This window comes from Artemia franciscana, chromosome 20 (assembly GCF_032884065.1).
Source record: "Artemia franciscana chromosome 20, ASM3288406v1, whole genome shotgun sequence".
NCBI classification, from domain to species: Eukaryota; Metazoa; Arthropoda; class Branchiopoda; order Anostraca; family Artemiidae; genus Artemia; species Artemia franciscana.
Window position 1 is genome coordinate 22,456,481 of NC_088882.1, and position 24,067 is coordinate 22,480,547.

Consider the following 24,067-nt stretch of genomic DNA (forward strand, 5'->3'; position numbering starts at 1 on the left):
TTGTTGCATTACGACATCACGAGAACCATATTTATAACTGGGTTTTCTGCCTGCTATATAATTTAAAAGATTTTGATCAGATTTTTATTATCTACAGTCTTAGTTATAACATTTCACTTAAGCAATATAAGAAATGTATTGAATTAGTCAAAAAATATTTAGCGGAGATTCTAAATCTTGCAACTGTATCTCAAAAAAGAATCTAGAAAAAGAAAAAAGAATTAGTAAAATACGTGAGAAGGTTGTTTATCTATGTAAAGCCTTCTTACCTGAGTTCCAACTTGATAGTGCCTTAAATTTAAATTTGCGAAAATACAGATAAAATTTGTCAAGTCATGTAGTCTATAGAATTCGTCAAAAGAAATTCTTTTTAAATAGTAAAAAAATGTCTGTTTGAAATCTCGATTCTTCCTCCAAAGTGTCTTGGGAAAAAACTTTGTAAAACAAATATAAAATTAGTCAATTACTAAAGATAGGTGCAATAGCAAAAACTACTTATCTGAGACCTTTAATGATGCCTCGAAAAGAATCTTGGGAAAGACAATAAAATTGATCAAATACTCACTATAATAACAAAACTTACTTACCTAATATTAAACTTTTCTAATATGTTTAATGTCAGGTAAGTAAATCTTGACTATTTCTTAACTACTTTTTCAGTAAAAGCTACGGACTTTTTTCTCCAATGGTGTCACGCAAAAGAACCTAGAAAAAGAGAAAAAAAAAATTCAAATACTCAACAAAGTTGTATTGAAATAGCAAAGGTTACTTAGCACTCAATTTTGCCTCCTTTGTATGATAATGTTGAAAATATAACTGTCAAAGGCTTAAGAAAGTTCTGAAGAAGTACTAAAAAGCTATTTACTATGATTTTTTTTCTATTGTGGCTTCGAAAAAGATACATGAATAAGTTGTTTGTAACAGTCAGAAGTGCCTGTCTGAGAAAAAACTTTTTCCTCCAATTTAATTACTACAAATAGCCGAGAAAAACATATCAGTGGAATACTTGAAAATTATACTATACTAGCTGTTGGGGTGGCGCTTCAAACCCCCCCTCCCCCCGCGCGTAAGTCGTTACGCGCCATTGTAGTTGTGTCCCACCTGTGAATATAGATAGATATATGTATATATGTTTTTAACTATGTAAAACTTGCGAATATACAACATTCTTCGCTGTCCCATTGTCTGTGCATATAAATAGATTGTCAGGTTTACCGCCTCTTGAATATGCAACATATAATTGTCCATGGGAAAAACAATACGCATTCAGATCTATACCTCACTATTCTAATGATTGCTCTTGAGCTTTGTTGATGGTGATTACTAATCGAACATTCCCTGTGTCCCAGTCGTCATTTATATATCCCCCCTGTGCCCCCCGGCGTCCCCGTTGTAGTTGTGTCCCTCTGTCCCGGTCGTCATTTATATTCCCTGTGTCCCGGTCGTTGTTTGTGTCCCGGTGTCCCAGTCTGTAATTTCTCTTTGAGTGTCCCAGTCGTCATTTATATTCCCTGTGTCCCGGTCGTCATTTGTGTCCCGGTCTGTAATTTCGTCAGTCGACAAACATGAGGTGAGTCGACAAACAACTTCATGACGGCATAATGCTCAATCCTTATAATGACGTCAGTCGACACACAAACATGACGTCAGTCAACATACAAACAACTTATTTTTATATATATAAAAATGTATCCTGTTATTTTTGAACAGCTGAGGAGAAGAAAAACTATTAAGACCATCTTCACTCACCTTTTATATAACTACTTCCTTTTGCTTTGAAGTCCTTATGGATACTAAGAGCGTGTGCGTATTTCATATGAATATATGCTCAGTCTGACGTCATTTCAGTTTTGATGATGACGTCACGAGTGAATAACTTGTCGTTTGTCTTCACCCTATCAATTTAAAACCTCTACAGTGTTTTTCCTATTTTTGAATAAAAATAAACAAAATAATTTTCTTATATACAGTAAAGAATAGCATTCAAACTTAAATGAAGCAGAAAATAAATCTTATAAAATCTTCGAATTTTGTGATGGTGAAAGCCGGTAACTCTCCTAATATACAAGAAAATTTTATTTGAGTTTTAATGTCGTCTCAATTTTCCTTTTTTATCTCATTCGTGGTTAGTGTTAATTATTTAATTGCTTCTTATTGGTATTTATTGTTTATCTAACGCTAGGAATAAGTGAAGATCAAAAGGTGACGTTGGGTAACGAAAAGAATGATTAGATGGACAGCTTCGCTTACCTTGGTAGCATTATTAATAAAGACGGTGGGAGCAGAGAAGATATTAAAAGTAGAATAGCCAAGGCTCAGGGTGTTTTTTCACATTTAAAAAAAAAGTTTGGAAGATAAGTCTCCAAAGCAAGATTAGCTTATTGGAAGCTACTGTGATGACAGTGGTCAATTGTGGTTCTGAAGCATGGGCGCTCCTAAAAGCGGACGAAGATTTGCTAGATGAAGCTTGTTCTTGGCACCCGGCTGACTGACCGTATTTCAAACATTAGGCTGTACGAAAAGTGTGGTTCAACCCTGCTTTCTGAGGTTATAATGATAGAAAGGTTGAGATGGCTGCGGATGAAGAATTAGACATTGCCGAAAATTGTCCTTTTTGGCCAACCGTCTAGGGCTAAATGGAAAGCAGGCCGTCCACGGTTGGGGTGGGTGGATGCACCTTTAACCTTTAAGACGATTTGCACCTCTTTTGTGTAATAACGGAGTCTGGGAGCGTAATTATTTTATTCCGTAAGAAACCTAAATTTGAAGATCTTCTGTCATTTCGCAGATGTTTTCCGCTCTTCTGAATGGTCTGTTTTCGTAATCTGTACTGGGACATTGTTGCTATACTAATCGATACGTCAGCACCTTTCCTGAGAGCGAAATTAACCTACAAGCAAAACTAGCCTATCCTGATTATTTATCCGTATCCTTGCCCGTAAAACTTTTTTTTCAGAATTTGAGGTTGATTATTCAGAAACTGAGAATGCAGAATTCATTAAATACTTTTTCTGATATTTCTCTTTAAGTGAGCTAACAGAAGATTGTTAGCGGATATTGTCAGCGAGATCTCCTACAAGTTTTTTTTTCAGAAGTTGAACCTTATTATTCAGAAACTATTAATGCAAAATTCAGTGAGCAACTTTACTGATAGTTGTATTTTCGCCAGCTACAGCTACAAGAGTTTGAAGCTCTATTCAAAAACTGAAAATGCAAAATTCAATTAACAATTTTTACTGATAATGTGTTTTCATGAGTTAACAAAAGATCATTTGCTCCAATTTTTAATGGTTTTTTGTTTTTTTGTTCAGGATTTGAAGCTGAGTATTCAGAAACTAGTAATGCAGAATTCAGTGAACAATTTTACTGATAGATATGTTCATGAGCTAACAAAATATTGTTTGCTGACACTGTTAGTGAGTTTCTCTAACAAATCGAAGTTGATGGAGAGTTTGAAGCACTGTATTCCAAAGCTGATACTGCAGAATTTAGCGAACAATTCTCACCTATGCTAACTAATTCTTAACAGTAACGTTCATAGCCATTCTCGCACCCTCAACTCACAGAATTACCAAAAATCATTTATTTTGGTAAATTTCTCAACTAGACCACTCAAATCATCAGCGTAATCTAGGTCTTTGGAGAGTTTCATTTCCGATCTGATTCCATGCTCTTCCATAGCCTTTGCCGTGTTCCATACCGCAAAGTCCATCAAAACGATCCGTATAAATGGTGATGGAATATAGCTGGGCCTAACTCCTGATTTCATACGAAACCAGCTACTAGCCTCATTTCCTGTCTTAACCCCAGCAATATTATTGCCGTACATAGCTCAATCGCTTTAATATGTTTATTTGGTTTGCTCGAATTCTCAGAAAAATGGTTGTTTTGACTGGAAATAAGTATATATTAAGCAACATGACCTGAATGGCCAAGAGTTTAAGTTTATGTATTAAGCAGCATGACCTGAATGGCCAAGAGTTTCATAGGCCAGCTGATCTCATGCAGGTCGACACGAATAGTGCGAAGAGTTTTCAAAATACGTGCAAATCCAGCTACCCCTCCTCCTTTTCATGGGTCGCCCAAGTCATCTGAGCTGTAAATCTGCTCATTCTGAATAGGTTTGGCTCACTTTTAAAGGACTAAATTGACGGGTCCCTATTTCTTAAGAATATGAATTCCAAACAGTACATTGAACCCCCTCAGCATGAAAACCCAGCAGAAATGACTCACACTTGTCCTTTGAATTTGCAAAGACAGAACACTTAGACTATTTACCTTAAATGGTATACAAGAGGGACAGTGAAAAGAAGGGCCTTTATCAGATTATAAACAACAACCTAGAATCTTTTGAGATTTTTAGGGTTGTTGCCATAGCAAAACCTATAAATGGGGAGGGATAAAGGAGAAGCATTTACGAGCATGTTGGCGCTTGGAGTTTGATAATGGACCCAGTAGTAGCACTATTGTTAATGAACCTTTTGATTTTGAGTAATCTGAGCTTCTTTCAGAATGTAATGCTGGAACTTGTATGAACAAAATATAGGAAAGAGTGAATCAAGAAATAAAATTTTTATTAAATGGTGATCTGCATATATTAAGAAGTGATTAATTGAACATTATACTAAAAGTACGAAAGATCTCCGTAGGTCTTTTTTTCTCTTTTCGTTCTGGTAATATATATATATATATATATATATATATATATATATATATATATATATATATATATATATATATATATATATATATATATATATATATATATATATATATATATATATATATATATATATATATGTTTTCTTGTTTTTTTTTTTTTGTATTTAGTGAATGTATTTGTTTTGATTTCAATAGATTAATGGTTGTGCCAGTCGCTTGCTGGGTACAGCTATTCTGTTTTTTCCGCGTGTATTGTTATCTATTAATATGGTCTCCTTGATAGGCTTCCAATCTGGTCGGTAGATTTTTCGTGGTGTAGTAAGTCTTATGATGGTTTGGTTTTTTCTATTTTGTAAAGTAACCGAACTAATGTCGACAATGTATGTTTTCTTTTCAGGACCTACCACCCCAGCTATTGTTCATCCATCAAGGCCAGAAAGAGCTGAAAGAATTACATTGGCATCCGCAAGTGCCAGGATTAGTGATAACAACGTCCCTTACTGGTTTCAATGTGTTCAAAACAATTTCTGTATAACAGTACGGATATAAAGAATCATCTTGTACTATTCTTTAGTTGGGTAGGAATTTTTCTCTTAATCGGATTTGAATATGACTCTTGCTAAACTCAAGCTGATCGCTACATACCTGTAGAAGGTGTGTTTGACTTGGAAGCGGCGTACACCTATAAAATCCCTTCTTCCCGAGGTAGTTGCTCCGTAAGTTCCAAGTAAATTGGAAAGAGTTCGTGCTGTTGTTAGTGAAGAGGCAAATCCCTTCGTAAGCAATTATTATCACGTCCTCTTGGCGCAAGATAATTGTTCCGTATTTGCCGTTGGGGAGAAAAAAAAATCGCCAACCACTAAGCTGAAAAGTTAGTGGTAGGTGATGTATCGATGTGACCAATTGGTCTACTTTCAATCATCAATGTGACCGTTGGTCTACTTTGTGCCTCCAAGTTTACCAATAAAAAAATAGTTTTATGATTCTGATTCAAACAATGTGCAACATGTATGCCCATTTGATAAAATTTAATGGTGAAGAGGCGGAGGAGGTTGAGAGGTATTGTCTGACGGACCACTCACCCATTTTGGTTCTCCAATAATTCAGATTGCAAATTGCTGCGTGATTTTGGTTAAAATAATGTGCCTTGCGTCGTCTACCTCAGTGCCAGAAACGTGACGGGGAGTGGTGTTGAAGAGACCTTTACACCAAGTCGGGACTTCACTTGTTTTTAGCTTGTATCATTCCGTCCCTATCTCTAAACTCGCCTGTACTTCGAGTTGATATTTAACTTGTTTATCATATACCGATTCATATACCGGAAGCTTATTCATATACCGATTCAAGGCTTAGCTCGCTTTACTGTCGAGTCAGGACTTAGCTCGTTTTAGATTCCGAGTCGGTCCTCAGCTTGGGCTCAGCTCGTTTTTATGGCACTTGGTATTGACCAAGTGACATATAGCTGTCGCCAATTCTGTCGGTCTGTCGGTCTGGTCTGTCTGTCTGTCGGTCCCAGTTTTGCTACTTTAGGCACTTCCAGGTAAGCTAGGACGATGAAATTTGGCAGGCGTATCAGGGACCGGACCAGGTTAAATTAGAAATAGCCGTTTTCCGAGTTGACCATCTGGGGGGGAGCGGGGGCCCGGTTAATTTGCAAAAAATAGAAAAAATGAAGTATTTTTAACTTATCAGCGGGTATTTGGATCTTAATGAAATTTGATGTTTGGAATGATATTGTGTCTTAGAGCTCTTATTTTAAATCCCGACCGGATCTGATGACATTGGGGGGAGTTGGAGGGGGAAAACCTAAAGTCCCGGTTTTGCTACTTTAGGCACTTCCAGGTAAGCTAGGACGATGAAATTTGGCAAGCGTATCAGGGACCGGACCAGATTAAATTAGAAATAGTCGTTTTCCCGATTTGACCATCTGGGGGGGGGGAGTAGGGGCCGGTTAATTCGGAAAAATAGAAAAAATGAAGTATTTTTAACTTATGAGCGGGTGATTGGATCTTAATGAAATTTGATGTTTGGAATGATTTTGTGTCTCAGAGCTCTTATTTTAAATCCCGACTGGGTCTGATGACATTGGGGGGAGTTGGAGGGGGGAAACCTAAAATCTTGGAAAACACTTAGAGTAGAGGGATCGGGATGAAACTTGATGGGAAAAATAAGCGCAAGTCCCAGATACATGATTGACATAATCGGAACTTATTTGTTCTCTTTGGGGTTGTTGGGGGGGGGGGGAGTAAGTCTTAAAAATTAGAAAAATGAGGTATTTTCAACTTACGAACGGGTGATCGGATCTCAATGAAATTTGATGTTTAGAAGGATATCGTGTCTTAGAGCTCTTATTTTAAATCCCGACCAGTTCTGGTGATGGGGGCCGGGAGTTGGGAGGGGGAACCTAAAACTTGGAAAACACTTAGAGTGGAGGGATCGGGATGAAACATGGTGGGAAAAATAAACACAAGTCCTAGATAGATGATTGACATAAACGGAACGGATCCGCTCTCTTTTGGGTAGTTGGGGGGGGGGTTAATTCTGAAAAATTAGAAAAAATGAGGTATTTTTAACTCACGAAAGGGTGATTGGATCTCCATGAAATTTGATTTTTAGAAGGATATCGTGGCTCAAAGCTCTTATTTTAAATCCTGACCGGATCTGGTGACATTGGGGGAAATTTGGGGTGGGGAGACCTAAAATGATGAGAAACGCTTAGATTGGAGGGATTGGGATGAAACTTGGTTGGAAAAATAAGCAAAAGTCTTGCATACGTAATTTACATAATTGGAACTGATCCGCTCAATTGCGGGGGGGGGGGGTAATTCTGAAAAATAAGAAAAATAACGTATTTTTAACTTACGAAGGAGTGATCGGATCTTCATGAAACTTCATATTTAGAAGGACTTCGTAACTCTGATATCTTATTTTAAATCTCAACCGGATCAAACGTAATTGGGGGGGGGCAGTTGGGGGGACCGGAAATCTTAGAAAATACTTAAAGCGGTGAGATCAGGATGAAACTGGATGGGAAGAATAGAAACCTGTCTAAGATACGTGACTGACATAACTGGACCGGATCTGCTCTCTTTGGTGGAATTGGGAGGGGGGAGGTAATTTTGAAAATTGAGGTATTTGTAACTTACGAAAGGGTGACCAGATCTTAATGAAATTTGATATTTAGAAGGATCTTGTGCTATAAAGTTTAACTTTAGGTTCTGACCTTCTAACAAGTGCCAAATGAGCTCTTGGCTCTTGGCTCTTCCGACCTCGTACCATATGAGCTCTCGGCTCTTCCGACCTCGTCCAAATGAGCTCTTGGCTCTTGGCTCTTCCGACCTCGTACCATATGAGCTCTCGGCTCTTCCGACCTCGTCACAAGTGCCATATGAGCTCTTAGCTCTTGTTGTACCTAGTCGTTCTGCAGCTCCACGTTAGCTCATTTTTACAATGAGTTTGAGAATCCGCGAACAATTTCAATTGAAACAACATGCTCCATTTCAGTCCCATCTGATCGGCATCTCTGGTAAGTTTTAATTAATATAAAATTTCCACCACAATCCTGCCAAGAATTGTTCAGATTTTCTAGATATTCTTAATCAAACAATGCTCAACAGTCAAATTAATAATTCCGACATTTTTTGTTAATACTTTAAATTGAAAATACTTTTGCTAATTTTGACCGTTGAAGCTTTTCAATGGACAACATCCTTTTTTTGTTATTTTTTATTTTTAAAAAATGAAAAGACAACCCCATGATTATGATTTTTGGGTTCCATATGTTTTTTTATGATTGCCTTATAAAGTTAAATTTATAAAAAGCAAGTAAAGATAAAAATTAGCTTATAAATGAGCACATAATTTGCTCGTTATGATGTTTATGTGTCAGACCGAGCCTTTTCATTCCAAAAATATCACCTAAATTGCAATTTTAGTGTACCATCTGGCACATTTTGACGGCCTTATCGAGTCTAGGCACATCAAAACGATAAGATATCAAATTTATTTTTTACGAGTCCTAGAACAGCTTTCAATGATGTTCCCAGTGCCTCAATAGCGACGAAGAAAAATAAGAGGACGTATCACGTATCTTGTTTTGGCTCCCTCATCAGAGCTCCTTCCAGCTCTCAACTTTGATGTGTTTTACAACGTTATAAAAAAATTATTCGTATCAATTTTAATTGATTCTAGCATTCTAATAAGACCAATAAAGGGCAAAACTCCTTACTTTCTGTCTTTGGCTCAGAACTAACTTTATAAACCAACAGAAAGTAGAACAAGAAGAAAAGGGTATTGAATTGGGTTTTGATTCTCATCTACATCTTCTTATAGTAACAGAATAACAAAAAGTGAAGACAATTTTAACAGTGGAAGCAGCTAAACTTTGACCAAATTAATCAACTTGTGTCAGCTTTGGCTCACATTTGTGATGGCCCATTTCAATAAAGAAACTTAATTTACCCTTAGACTATTGGGAAAAATTCGGGACAGAATTTTCAGATACCTTTAAACCACCTTTAGGCTGGTGTGTTTCAAAAAGTTTTTAACACCCTTTTCCCCATAGGTGGTTTTAGAAAAGAGGCGTTGAGGGGCACTCGCTTCGAGTGCAGAAATTGTAGAGATTCAAATTCGAAATAAATTATCTAAAATTCATAATCATTCTGTAGTTTTTAAAACTTTATCGTTGTTAAACTAAAATTGAGGTCGTAATTGGCAGCAAGTTACTTACCTACTGTAATACTTATATAATAATGCTTAATGCAATATAAGCAAATTGAAGTGGCCAGAACCATATCTGCTTTCCCTTGAAGGATATCCCATGCCCACTGACTAATCGGAAGTGGACCCCCTCTTGCCCTCTCCCCCAATAAAAATACTGGAACTACGCGCTTGATCGGGACACTTACCGGAGATAAGCAGGAGTGAACGTCGTGGTGGAAAACTTTCAAGATACTCTTTCCAGTGAGGGTCCCCGTGTTTCAGTTTTGCAACCCTAGCTGACAGTCAGACTTTAGAAATTAGGCAAAGTGGGTGTTGTTATTGCTCAGTTCGCCCTCTAATAAAGCATTTGTCAAACGATTTTTTTTCAATGTCTAACTATATCTAGTCGGAGCATCGGTACAGATTGATATTACAAATGACAAACAGATTTTGTTTTTTCGAATGAAAATGTTGGTAAATGGTCCACGCTTTTCGTCGCTGGCACCGTGGGCAAAAAAAAAGTGAAACTATGTTCAGCAAAAAAAAAAATGTTGCTGAAAGTGGATGACATTGTAGCGCAGTTTTACCTAACTTGGCGATAAAAAAGAGGAAACGAGTGAAATATTAGAGGTATTTGGTTTGTTAAATAATGTTATTTGACTCCGGTGGAATATTTTGTCCCGAATCTTTCGCTTTGAATTAAATTTTACAATATATTAATTGTAATTTTACGTGACTATTGCTTCGTATAATAAAAACTGAAGATCTGATAACTTCAGTGTTTTATCACTTTTTTACTGATTTTGTATATTGCCTAAGCAAAAAACAATAAATCAGCACATATATCACTAGATTATTGAAGGAAATCACATTATCAACCAAAAACTCACTTAAATCTAGTTATTTTTTCGTCGGGTGGCAACTCTGTGGTAAAGTTTCCACCTTTGTTGCCAGGTTGGGCTATTTCCCGCCAGTTGGGCTATGAAATTTTCACCTTCACTGGACAAGTGAGTAAAAACCCGCGAGGCGGGTTTTTGGGTTATAATGTTTTAAATCTTACTGCTTTTTGGCCCTACGTTTATTTGCTGGAAACCAAAAAAAAAAAAATCAATTTTGTTATAGCTATTTTGTCATTTACGTTCTTAGGAGTCTTGGAACATAATATAATTATAATGTGTCTTGAACTGTGGTTACCCCCTTCTAATTTCTGGGTGCCCCACCCCATGTCTTCATCACCATTCTTTGAAAATAAAAGTATGTAGACCGTTCACCGTCCCCAATAAAGATAATATATACGCATAATACCCTAACACCTTTTTTTCTGAGCATCCACTTCCGGCTTATAAATGCCAGACGCAAGAAATTCATCCTTAATGCAAACTCACATTGAAAAGTTATTGAAAAATATAATGAAACTTTACATTCTGAAAGTTATGGAATCACAACAATATTAGCCAAGAAGAAAGGGTAATTTTTTTTAGTTTGAAAAATTCAATCACGGAGAAGGATCGTGGAGTCAGATAGAAATTAGGATAAGGTAATTTACCTCAATTGTAACTGTACACAGAGTTGTTCATAGGGTTGGTGGTTTCTGGGAAAAAATTATTTGCATCGCTTCTAACCAAGCTCAAATATAAGCAAGAAAAGCCAGATCAAAGTTAAAAGTTTTATCAGAGCAAACAATACCCTAGCCGCGGTGCCCCCTCCCTCAGCTTCTACGTCCAGGGAAGCTAACCCGGTTGCCCCCACAAGGAATATATATATATATATATATATATATATATATATATATATATATATATATATATATATATATATATATATATATATATATATATATATATATATATATATATATATATATATATATAGGCCATATATATATATAATATAGGCCAGTGTATTCTCCTGATGAGCCCTTATGTTGGGTGTTGCCTCTGAATTATTTGTCTATATTATTTTTTCTATTGTTTGGTAAATGATGACTTATACTTATTGACGACATGACTGCCTGTCCATGGATTATTCTTTATGGTTGATTGTGTGTGGCTATGCTGTTTGACCTATGTGATTGTATGGATGAGTAGGGTTAAGGCCTCATTCAAGTGCTGGTCTATATTAATCACTAATTTAGGAAAACAGTCTTCCTTTTCTCCTTCTGTCTCTTTTTTTTTTTTTTTTTTTTTTTTTTTGTGTTTGTGCTGTAGCATTGGTGATTTCTCTTTTCATGATATATATATATATATATATATATATATATATATATATATATATATATATATATATATATATATATATATAAAAGGTAAAGGATGCGGCATTTAGACTTTACAGTCCGTACCGGCGGTGCTGATCTCCGTTTCTTGGCCCTTCAGCCAGGAAGTGCAATGGGGGGTTGGGGGCCAGCCAACCTGTGCTTTCGCACACCCTTCCTGTTTACCTTCCCCAGATTTCTCCAGGTACCCATTTAGAGCTGGGTCGACTCTGGCTAAGCTTACAGGATCACGCCACTGACCCCCGTCCCAAACTGAAGAATTGGGTACACCGGGATTCGAACCCACGTCCTCTCAGACACAGGATCCCGAATCCAGCGCACCAACCCACTCGGCCAGGGCGGCTAAAAAAATATATATATATATATATATATAATATATATAATATATATATATATATATATATATATATATATATATATAAATATATATATATATATATATAATATATATATATATATATATATATATATATATATATATATATATATATATATATATATATATATATATATATATATATATATATATATATATATACTGTCTCTTTAAACAAGCAATAATTATTTATGTATGAAACAAATGATTGACAAAAAAATAATATGATTGACTTCATATTTATGAGTACATTTCAAAAGAACAAATTTCATCATTCTTCCTCCTCTCGAAGAGTGAATGTACCGTTTTTATATCTATGACGCATGCGACATTACGAAAAGAACAAAGCCAAGTATACAAAGGCTAATTAGTCTATTTACAAAAGGTGTTTGAAGTAGTTTCATCATGCCTAGAGGACAATTGAACAACCTAGACCATCAAACGTGACAAGACCAATCCGAGCAGCTAAGGTAAATGGCCTTAAAAAACATCTAAAGTAATTTTAAACGAAAATGAAGAACAAATGTATACAGTCAGAATACTTCCGTGAGCAACAGTTACAATGAGTCAAAAATAACTGTAAAGAACAAACAAACATACGGTTTGAAGATAAGCGGCAATAAGAGTTAAGACTACTCAAAAACAAAAGTGAAGACCAAAGAAATATACGACTAAAAGATATGCCACAGTGAGAACAAAGGATTATGCGTTTAAGGATTTTTGGAAATGAGGATTGCCAGCATTTGCGAGAAAGCGAACATCAGAACGTCTAAAAATGGAGTGAAAAAGAAAGAATTATGCTGTTAAGAGACAAAATCCTTCAAAATTCTATGTGCTTCCTGGGGAGCTTTCCATTTTCCCGAGTACTCAAACAAAACTCACTCATTTTGAGGTTGCTACGGATCACTAGAATCAATACGTACAAGCTTATCACCTGCCGAGTCCCGTGGCCTAGCTTCGAAATTGGCTACATAATTCTTTTTTCTCGACTAGCATATCGACATTTCTGGCCACTAAAATGATCTAAAACGATAAAAGTTTCAAACTCCCTTCTGTAGAAATTTGGACTGCATTTTATGCTAGAAGAAAGATGGCCGGTGTGTGTGTATTTCTTTAGTTTTTTTTCAAAAGTAATCGTATCGAACCAATGGTCCTAGGAGATCAGGTGAAGGCTCATTCGAACGGGAATTGAAAGTTCTGCTGTTCTTTTTAAGTAAAAAAAAATGAAGGGTAACCCTTCTTTTTCTCAGGATTGTACAATCAAGATTTTGAAATAGCTAATTTATTTAGCATATTCAAATCTTCCTGTAACCATGCCTTTGGGGATGACAATTTGCCTTTTTGTTTATATATATTTACTTTCAGCGAAGCAATGATCAATTTGAAGACGGCATATGTGGAGGGGGTTGTTATTTTGTTCGTTTACAGAGCTCCATTTTGCTTTTAACCTATGCTTATATGTAGATTATATGATATTTTGATTGTATTTCTTCCTCATTTTACCCATAACAGGACTGTAATAGGACATAATAGGGTTATAATGACGTTTTATTTACGGCTATTTTTGGGCTAGTGATTACGCCAGTTATGGCTATGCATTCTGTCGAAAATTCTGCAACAGTGGTTGCGACCGTCTTTTTCATCACTAAGCTCCTTCATTTTTGCTGTTGATACGTGTCAAAAATTAATATATTCTAAAATGTCCCTTGATGAGGTAGTTTATCGTTCCAAATTCTATTTAAAAGCTATTAAGCTTTGCCTAATCTATAAAGTCTTTTGAACAAAGGGCCTTCGATAGCCACAAGGACAAAGTTTTCTTGCAGCCTTTGAACAAGGTGAATAGGCATAGGCTTGAAAAGTTAGGCTAAATTTGTTATAGGGATGAAATCGGATTGAAGTATCAGTCTTGTGCTTTTAATCTCTCCATAAGAAAACACTGCTCCGGAAACTACTTTAAAACAGCCTGACAAGCTACTTTTTGCTATCTTGGAAAGTGGTTAGGATATGAAAATAAGACTTTCAGTTATGAATCCAGGGCCAATACATATTCCAGGAAAGTATTGACAAGCAACTATGTTAACAATTCTGATATCTGAGTTTTAGAGATTTGCTTAGGGTAAAAAACCAGTATCCAATTGAGCAAAATTATTCACAACTAAAACCCTTTCACCTTTTGACCAAAAAAGGAATTGAGGAGAATTGCATATATAAAGAATAGACAAAAATCTAAGCTATGCACTGCTATGGCTATTATTGAAATTATATAAGATCAAACACTTGAAATTATTAGTTCATTGACTTATGGGCAAGAACCTCTTTTTGGAAATACCAATGATCCTATTTGATGTATATATCCTTTCTATATTTGTTTATTCACTTATTAACAAAAGCTGGTTTTCTTCTTATTCTGAAAATGTAGGCTAACTTCTATTCCTTGATATTTATTCTATAAACCACAAATATCAGATTAGGTAAATGTTTAGTTTTATTCCAAGTGCTCTAAACTAAAAACTATGCTGCATGCATTGTATTCACGCCTGATCACAGAATCACAGAAAAACTATGCTGCAAAGCAGCATAGTTTCAGTTGGCAAACTAAAAATGAGTAAAGTGGGCTTGCTTACAGGTAACATTACATATAGAGCAAAGCATATTTGTCCATGAGCCCTGCAGTCAGTGGGGTGAGGTCTGTATTCTATATTTATTGAATAAACCTTTTTTTTAGTTTTATTACTCTTTGTTGAATAAATATAGAATACAGGCCTCACCCAACTACTTGTAGGGCTCATGGACTAATATGCTTTGCTTGATAGGTAATGTTATCTGTAAGCAAGCCCACTTTACTCATTTTTAGTTTGCCCCATGGAGGAAGAGGGTCAACCAGAAATGGATTCACTTCTATAATACTGACAAAGAACAATATGTGTTAATCAGAATCTTGCTGTATGCAGTAATATGCACATTAGACAGCTTGGAACAAAAATTAACATTTACCTTAGGCTAAATATAATTTTTTGTTTCAATTGGTTGTCAAAATAGAGACCACATTTTGATTCATGCTGCAAATTACTGGTGAAAATTCACCAAGAAGGAAGGGCTCTTGTTACTACCCTCACATTGTATTGTTTACTATTTCATTATAAATCCCTTTTGTAAAAGTTGTATAATTCACAAACATTGAATTGTCAAGATTAAATTGAATAAAAATAATTCAAAATAGTTCTGTCATGCTATCTTCTTATTCTGCAAGACTACTTAAAAACTGCCATTTCATCTATGTGTCAAAAAATATCAAACCCAGCAGAAGAAGCACAGCAGATAAAAAAAAAGGAGAAATTGTTTTGACTTTTTATGTGACTTAATTGTGACAAATCAATGCTTGCAGATTATATAACTTTTAACAAAATGGATTTTAAAATGAACTAACAAGTCCAAAGCCAATGTTTTAACCCTTTTTATACTCAAAAACCACAGAAAGAAATTATCTGTGATAATTAATGAATAAAATTTTCTTAACTTTGTATCACAGTCTGAAAACTGAAGACAAGGTAATAAGTGACCAAAAGATTTAAACCATTATCTGATGACCCTACTTTGAGGTACAACTGGCTACAATTTACAAAAGATAGGATTGTAGTCATGCAACAATATGCTCCAAATCATGCCAGTTCAAAAGCATTTTATCCAATGTAGTATATTCTTTTTGCACTTCATATGCCTTTAATTTCAAAATTAGTGGCTGGTGTTTAACTTTGTTAAATGCTTAGGCTTGGTTGACTAAGGTAACATCCACTGGTTGACCATTATCTGAAAGTCTAGTCAAAAAATCATATAAATTGATTTGGTTAATATCAATCAAACATCCTTTTCAAAAATCACATTGGATTTTGCTATGTAGTAAATTTTTTTTTCAAAATGGGAAACCAGTGCTTTGTTTATAATGCCCTCAAGTACTTTAAATACAACCAGTGTAGGACCTACTGGCCAATAACAGCTAGCAAGATCCCTTCTCCCTTTTGCATGTATTGGCTCAATATTAACCAGCTTCTAATCACTTGGAAGTGAGGGATATCTCAAACATTGTTGTAATTGGTTTGACAATGTATTCAGTAGTATCATAGAGTAATTCCAAATGCAGTAATTACTGTTACTACTACCCTAGGCTTGCCATATACAAAACTTAACTGATTGATTAAGTTAGCCATCATTTTGACCACTGGTTAATAAAGCCAATAAAAAAAGGCCAATTAAGGGAGGAGTAGGCTGGTCAAAAGTGTGAAATCAGTGATTATTATATTCAGAAAAAGTTCTGAGTATAGAATTTTTTTTCTTATTCTTTTTTTTTTGTCTGGCATCTGCTCAATGTTTTCTTAGCTAGTTTTCAACTACTTAAACTAAGTTTAACTAAGTTTTCTTAACTTATAATAACTAATCATTAATCCAAATCATGTTCATAATCAAACTGTTCTGACACTTGCAGAGTAATAGAAAGAAGAAAAATAAAGTAAAACAATCTTCAGTTAGTATAATATAATAACTGTAGATTATTTGTAATCTAAGTTAAAAAAGAAAAAAACAGCAAAATCAGCTGATTTTATTTAGGCTTTTTCTATTGCTTTTGGCTAGATTGCTTGCATGTATTAGGGGGCTTCAGCTGTGAAGATATCAATTAGTTTTCTGGAAGACCTTCCAGAATTAGGGTATATCTTCTAATTCCTGCATGATTACCTTACAAAATGCCTTAAACTGCATTATCTAGTAAAATAAGAAGTGATCATGTAAAGTTGCTGGTCAGTGATGTTGGGGAGCCACTGAGTTGTAGCATTCCACTCTGTTTTCCATTGTTTTGTGAACTGACTATTGCCAGTGGTCTTGAATAGGTCTATAGAGAAAACAGTAGTACCTGCACCAGGAAGACTGGTCCAAGAGATCAGTGCTATATTAGGGAAGTTGTGGTTGCTGATTCTAGTATTTGCCTTCTTCCACTACAACTCTTTTGCTCTGCCCCTTTGTCATCAAGGATTCATCAGGCTTTAGTTATAAGATACCCTTCAAACTTCTCAACTATCTTACAAAGGAGAATACTACATTCAGGAATGACTCTGGTTCCTAATTTAGGATTTCAAAAGTTGTTTTCAACCTCCTATTTCTAAATTTTGAGAGAAAGTACAGAAGACTTGTCTTAGCATTGAAAAAAATTCATCAATTTTGGTTCAATAGGTTTAGAAAACACAATTCTAAGGTTTTGAGATGGATTCTAAACTGATTTTAGATTTGAATTTTGTTATATATATATATATATATATATATATATATATATATATATATATATATATATATATATATATATATATATATATATATATATATATATATATATATATATATATATATACATATAGCATGAAAATGCTGGAATTTCTTGCTGTCAGAGTACTTAAATTCAAGATGAAAACACAGCATAACTTCTCTTTTAAAGAATGGATTGGTTGCATTAAAAGTTCACTCAGGATTGAGTGAATTGCTGACTCACTATGAGAACAATGCATTTTTACAGAAAACAGGAATTATTAACAAAAAAATAAGTATATTTCAGATATTGGGCAAGAAATGACATACCTAATTTAAACATCTTACAATGGAAAATCCCCAAGATGTCCTTGCATTTGTTTGATCTCAGAATAAGATTTTTTGTAATATAGACTGAAGTTTTTCTCAATTTTGAAATTTAACATGCTCATTGAAATTGTTTTTATTTCATGCCAAAAAGTAATCATGTTTTTAATGTATTCTCAATATCGCTTCAGTTTTTTTTAGGTTTATAGCTGAAAAAATTTGCCAGAACAATTGTTGTGTTGTAGATGATATTAAGAATGGCTCTAGTTTGAAATTGGATCTAATGATATGGCAAAAAGCTTAATAAAACATAATTCTTTCTGAATCAGAAAAACTCATCTATTTTGCTTTTGAATTTCTAGAGGTTTAACAAGGCTGCTGAAGATGTTAAAAATCTAACAAAACGACCAACAGATGAGGAGCTGTTAGAACTGTATGCTTTGTTCAAGCAAGCAACTGTTGGGGATAATACTACTGGTAAGTTTTTTTTTCTGTTGAATCTTTCAGTTTATAGAGCGGAGAATCTTGTTCTACTCCTAGTCATAAATTTATACAGGCCAGAATCTCCCCTCCCACTTAGATTGATCCAAAATGCGCTGTTTTCATATTCTGACCTCTTCTTACCAGTACTCCTAGTTTCATTGAAGTTGTCACCCTTTGAAATGTATAATAATTGTGATTTATCACAAAAACTTCAAGAACACCTATGTATAAATTAAAAGCAATATTATTTAAATAAAAGCAATATAATATTAAGTAGTAATATTAAAGGCAATATTAAAAATATTAGTAATATTAAAAGCAATCTATTGAGGTGTGCAGCACATAATGAAATGACACTTCAAGCAAAAACAATTTACCAAAAATAAGACTGAGTCACTGCCCCCTCTCAAGCTCTTCTGAATGCTAAAGTGCCTTCAAAGAAACAAGATTAAGGAGAAACAAAAATAATTTACAATACTAATCAAGTTTTCTGCTGGGAAATGTGAAAATAAACATCTTTTTGACAATTATTTAGATTTTACTATTTTTGAAATAACTCTTGGCTTTGTCACTATTTCTCCCTTTACATTTGTTTCTTGCAGTTCTGTAGCACAAGCTTCTAGACCCCATGAGAATTCTTTTTTTTTTGCTAGATCTTTTTTTGAAATTAATAATTCAATCCAAACTTGTGCGTATAAAAAAATTCTTGGCTAAAAAAGACTTAATTTAAGGCATCTGTTTAGTTTGCAGTGAAGTGAAAATGGTAATCTCCATTTAGATTGAAACCCTTGAAAAAACAGCCCGTGGAAATCCAACACATTTTGAGCCATATACTTAGTTTGTTTGATTTAATACATTCATAAGGTATGGCAATATTAATCATTTTGAATCATGAACAATTTACAATTTGCAAATAATTTCAAAATGATCAAAGACCTAAATGATCCCTGCTCACTGGGCTGTACAGATCATGCAAATATAGCCCCATGGGGCAAGAGCTCGGCTTTATTGAAAAATAATTAATATATTTTGAATGTATGCTTAAAATGTTTTAATTAAACTTTAAATTGAAGTATATTTCTTGTAATTGTAATGAATAACCTCGAAAAGCCTGCATCAGTAGGTTTTGTTTTTTAACAGTGATATGAAGTCTATTGAGTGTTTAGATCTTCCCAAAATGATCTCTTTTCAGTCCCAAGTTGAAAGACACAGAACATGCCTATGTTTTCTGAGGATGGGGTTTGGGCCCCTGGGCTCTCTTTGTACTCCCAGATGATCCCTGAATGATCAAACATTACAGATGCAACGTATCTATACTGATGAATTTTGAGATGGACTGGTCATTCCTTTAGGTGTTCCTATCATGATTTTAAGAACGAATTTTTGCATAAGCATTTGTGTTTAGCTAACGGTTTTTTCAAAATAGTTTCAATGTGAGTTCATAAAGACCATTATGAGGAAAGAGTGGAAAATTTAAATGATGTGATTGGTTGGCTGGAAAACAATTCTTTCAAGTTTTTAAGTAGGAAAATCAATAATTTTTCTTTAATCTGCTAACACATGTGGCCCCAATATCCTGCAATAATGTAGAACTTATCATATTCCTATTTTAAACAAGGTGTAACATGCTTGCCACTCTTCTAAGGTTAGTTTGTGAAGCCTTTGTCTTCAAACATGGCATTTTTACAATTTGAGGCCCTTGGTCAAGGAGCTGTAGCCTAATATATAGATTAAATTCAAGTTTCAGATTTATAACTGGTAAGTTCAGAAATACTTAAATGTCAATTTTGATATTTGATGGTATTTGCAGTTTTGATATTTTATACTGGGGGAGGGGTAGGGGGAACAGCTTCCCTATCATACATGTTAAAATGATTGTATGATGGTGTTCGTATAGGTGTAACCATTTACATCTAGTAAAAGGGATTTTAACTTGGTAATGCAGCTGGATGCCCTTTGACTGATTTTGGTCCTCAGAAAGAGCTCTTAAACTCTTAATTTGCAATCAAAAGAGGCCTCCTCCAAATTTTGACAGCCAGTCATTCAACATGATGGAGACTGCAAAAAGCAGTAAGCGGGAAGTACATTGCTTTTAATGAAGCCAGCTCTACTGTATTGATACGATTCTGAGTGTATTCTGATTCTGTGGTAGTTGCTAACAACTCAAATATATGTGGTCATATTTATTAAACTGAATTCAGTCAATTGCTAGATAAAGAAATTAGAATACTTTTAAATAGAGAAATTGCCTCTTATAAGGCTAAGAGTGTGGTACAATATGAAGGAAATACAGCAATGCAGAGCATATAATTTTTCGTTGGAAACTATACTTCAGACTTACCCAAAAAGTTCTTGGAAAAAGAGGTAGAAGTATCTGGAAATAAATCTTGAAACGTAAAGAGAAAATATCAAAGAGTGCACCTTTTTCAGAATCTAAAATGAACCAATCATGAAAGATCTTGGAAAAAGAAAGTTTTTGGAAAAGGGGTAAAAGCATCTGGAAATAAATCTTGAAAAGCAAAGAGAAAATATTGAAGAGTGCATGCTCCTTCAGGATCTAAAATGAACCAATCATGAAAGTTCTTGGAAAAAGAGGTAGAAGCATCTGAAAAAAAAAAATTGAAAAGAAAAGAGAAAATGTCAAAGGGTGCATGTTCCTTCAGGATCTAAAATGAACCCGTGAAAAAGTTAAAGTAAGTTTGTAAACTGAGGAGGGTATGGCCTATCCCATAGAAAGTCAAGACTGGATTATTTTCATAATTTCCTATATTTTTCACATAATCTACCATTTTTTCCACTCCCTTTTAACTGACTCCCTTTTAAGGTTATCAATTATAACCTTAGTGGAATAGTAGATACAACCACCAAACAATTGCGTAATAAAAAGTATTTTCACTTATCCACTAGCAGAGTCGGATCTAGAAGGGGCAAACAGTCCGGGGGGACAAAACTAGCTTAAATTGTCATATTTTGGTGCAAAATTATAATGTTTTCAGTATTGATGGTGCAGCAGGGGGTGGCAAAGTCTGCATTTCAATACATGCCATTTTGTTAAAAATGATACCATCCATTGGTGTACTCTGTAGCCTATTTACAAGACAAGCACAAGGGACTTGGGGAAACTTTTGTGTTAATACCCTTCATGGGAATCTGAAGGCGTTCATGGCGAACAAAACTTATTACTGCTGGTACTCAGTTTGCTTATTGACAGGGGCTCATCAAGCATCAATTTTTACTTTGTTTGTTGTTAGAAAAATCGTCAGCAACTGGTAAAATATCCTCTACTCTATAAGGCAATGTCCTCTGTCTTGAAACCCGTCCTCTGTGTTTGATGTGAATGCACACGTTGAACGCGAGATTTGCCTTTTTTCAAATAAGATTTTACTAATATCAGGTCTTAGGTAGTTCTAATATAAGCAAATGAGAATTCGTCTATGAGAATTCTGATTGGCTCGAATTAGCGTTTGATAAATCTTAGTATTAATAGGATTTCATGGTCAGGACGGACTAATGAGAGATGTTCAGTGAAAGGAAATATTTTATAAGGCCCATTCCCAATCAGATTTTACAAATATGAAAAAAGACCGTGAAAAACCTACGCGTCGCTTACGGAAAAATATCCCCAAACAAAAGCCGTTACAACCGCAACGGTTTGTGCATGATTTATAACACTTATTGCGCCCCTGTGCTTTTTGTTTTTTTCAGGCATGGCTCATCTGTTTCGTAAGAAAGATCGCCATACTCTACGTCCGGCTTATTTCAGCTTCCTAGATGGCACCGAAATAAAAAAATAATTGCTCAATTTGGTTTAATAGATGTGCCTTCTCGGATTCGGTCTTCCAGTGATGACATGTGTAAAAAGACTATCAATTTTATTCACGTTTACGACCCTCTGCAGTCTTTTTTTCCATATTGATACTGGCTAAGTCCATGTTGTCTTTTGTTAGTTTGAATTTTTTTTTCTTTGCTGTCTATCGTTTTTTGTTTTTGTTTATTTATAATACTCCGTACTTTGTGTTTTTTTTTACTTTTACGGGTAATAAAGTTCATTCATTCATTCATTCATATAGAGATTAGCTAGCGCTAATTTGAGCCAATGAGATTTTTTGTAAAAAATTCTGATTGGTGTACATTGGCGCTTGCTAAATCGTGGTATTTGCAAAATCTTATTGTGAATGTGGCATTATCAGGCTAGTAGTCTCTGGTGCTCAAAGAAGTTCCCAGTCAAGTCTGTTTTAGTTTTATCTCTAGAACGCTGTTGTATTTGGGGAAGAATGCTTGGCAGAGCTAAAAACTGTACAATGAAGCTGAACACACAAGGTGTGCTGAAGAGGAGCCCAAAAGGAAAAAAAGACTCGCACAAAGTAAGAAAGAAGGAGTAACAAAATTAAAATATTGGCTGCGAAAAGACCATTAAACACCTGGAAGAAGAGTTGCTTCAAAAGAAGTCGTAAAGTTTATAGATTCCAAAGACTTAGTGGGAAATGGGCGTGCTCAAAGTATAATTAAGGATTCAAGAAGGAAAATTCGTAAAGGAGATGATGTAGAAAGAAAGGTTGAGCTGATTCAGAGCAAAGCCCATTAGTAGATGTTTTCCTTGATTTTGGATTTATTTCTAAAGAAAAAATTACTGTAGGAAAAATTGAAAGAACTTTAGATGAGTTAAAAATAGGAGATGTGAAATAATTAATACATGTACAAATGATGATGCAAAAATTTCTAAAATTGGTTTCCTGTTCATATTATTAGGCTGGTATTTTTCTACATGTAAATGTGAACGTGATTACGACAATATCAAAATATTCAATAGAGGTTTTTTTTAAGCTGGAAGTGTACTTGGACAAAAATGCCAAGTTAACGTGTAAGGTTATATTATTACCATATTTGCGTTATTACCAGTTAGCTTCGAAAATAATAATACTGTTCTTTTTTTATTTCAGCCCGTCCGGGTATGTTTGATCTGAAAGGAAAGTACAAATGGGACAAATGGGACTCGAAGAAAGGAATGGCTCAAGACGCAGCTAAAGAAGCATATATTGCCCTTGCTCAAGAAATCATTGCGAAATATGCCTAGTCTCGACTTTCTTTTAGAGCCTCTTTAGTTCACAAGATGGTTTCTGTTCATTTTGTTGTTACTCATTTGTCGGGGGATTGTTCTGCCTTTACAATAAGTCATGTCTTGGTTCTGTTGAAATGTCTTTTTTCATAAAGTTTTTTGTTGGTAATATTTTTTCTTTAAGCCTTGCTTTATACGAAGCTCCTACGACGTCAATAAATTTGATAGAGTTTTCCACAAAGCAAATAAACTGCTTTCCTCATATGGCTTTGTCTACCTTATTAAACTCTTGAAAAATTTAATTTAACTTTTCAAATAAAATCAGCTAATTTTAGTCAAGAGCACAAGATACCTGAGGCATAAGTAAGTCTTGGGCTGAATGAAAGGTTTCAATTTGAGACAGATTTACATAAATAAAGAAAATACTTGCAAGGTAATTTTCTGCAAGACAGTAAATTATTTAACTGAACTAGTTCAAAATTTTAAGGCTTAATAGTTCAAGCTATTTACTTCTATTTGGCCTGTTGTGTCAACGGGCCAAATTTTGTTTTTTGGAAAAGCATATCAACTCTATTGACATATTGGACGACAAGGGCAAATTAAGGAAAGAGCAGGTATTCAATGGCGAGATTCGTGCTGTGTTTGACCCCTTTCTATAATGAATTAAAGAAAAAGTATCTTAAGTTACTGCCAAAACTTGAGTTTCTCATCTTTTTTAAAGTAATCACGTTTTAAAAAAGTGACAAAATGATTTGTTCAGCCCCCCCCCCTCCCTTGCCGTGCGTTTTTGTGTTAACGACGATCAGTTGTAAAATTGTTGTTAAAATTTGCAGTTCACAGCAAACAATAAAGGTTTATTTCCGATGGGTAGGTTGAGTGACGTTATTTGAGGGAGGGA

At 34.7% G+C, this 24,067-nt stretch overlaps 2 protein-coding genes across 2 annotated transcripts in view; both read left to right on the forward strand.

Moving 5' to 3' along the window:
- LOC136039918 (glutamate-rich WD repeat-containing protein 1-like) overlaps positions 1-5,225 on the forward strand; it is a 71,743-nt gene extending 66,518 nt beyond the window's left edge. The window contains exon 9 of the mRNA XM_065723908.1: positions 5,060-5,225. Coding sequence (XP_065579980.1) covers positions 5,060-5,197 — 138 coding nt within the window. The 3' untranslated portion in view covers positions 5,198-5,225. The remainder of the gene's footprint in view (positions 1-5,059) is intronic.
- An 8,414-nt stretch (positions 5,226-13,639) lies between these two features.
- On the forward strand, positions 13,640-23,338 carry LOC136039906 (acyl-CoA-binding protein homolog). The gene is made up of 3 exons (XM_065723894.1): positions 13,640-13,728; positions 17,993-18,107; positions 23,054-23,338. The coding sequence occupies exons 1-3, from the start codon at positions 13,714-13,716 to the stop codon at positions 23,185-23,187; spliced, it is 264 nt and encodes an 87-aa protein (XP_065579966.1). The 5' UTR covers positions 13,640-13,713; the 3' UTR covers positions 23,188-23,338.
- The last annotated feature ends 729 nt before the right edge of the window (positions 23,339-24,067 follow it).

Bases quoted from the DNA above. Each gene is read 5' to 3' on its own strand.
- LOC136039906 (XM_065723894.1), top strand. The intron at 18,108-23,053 runs GTAAGTTTTTTT...TTTTTATTTCAG, and splicing joins TGTTGGGGATAATACTACTG to CCCGTCCGGGTATGTTTGAT.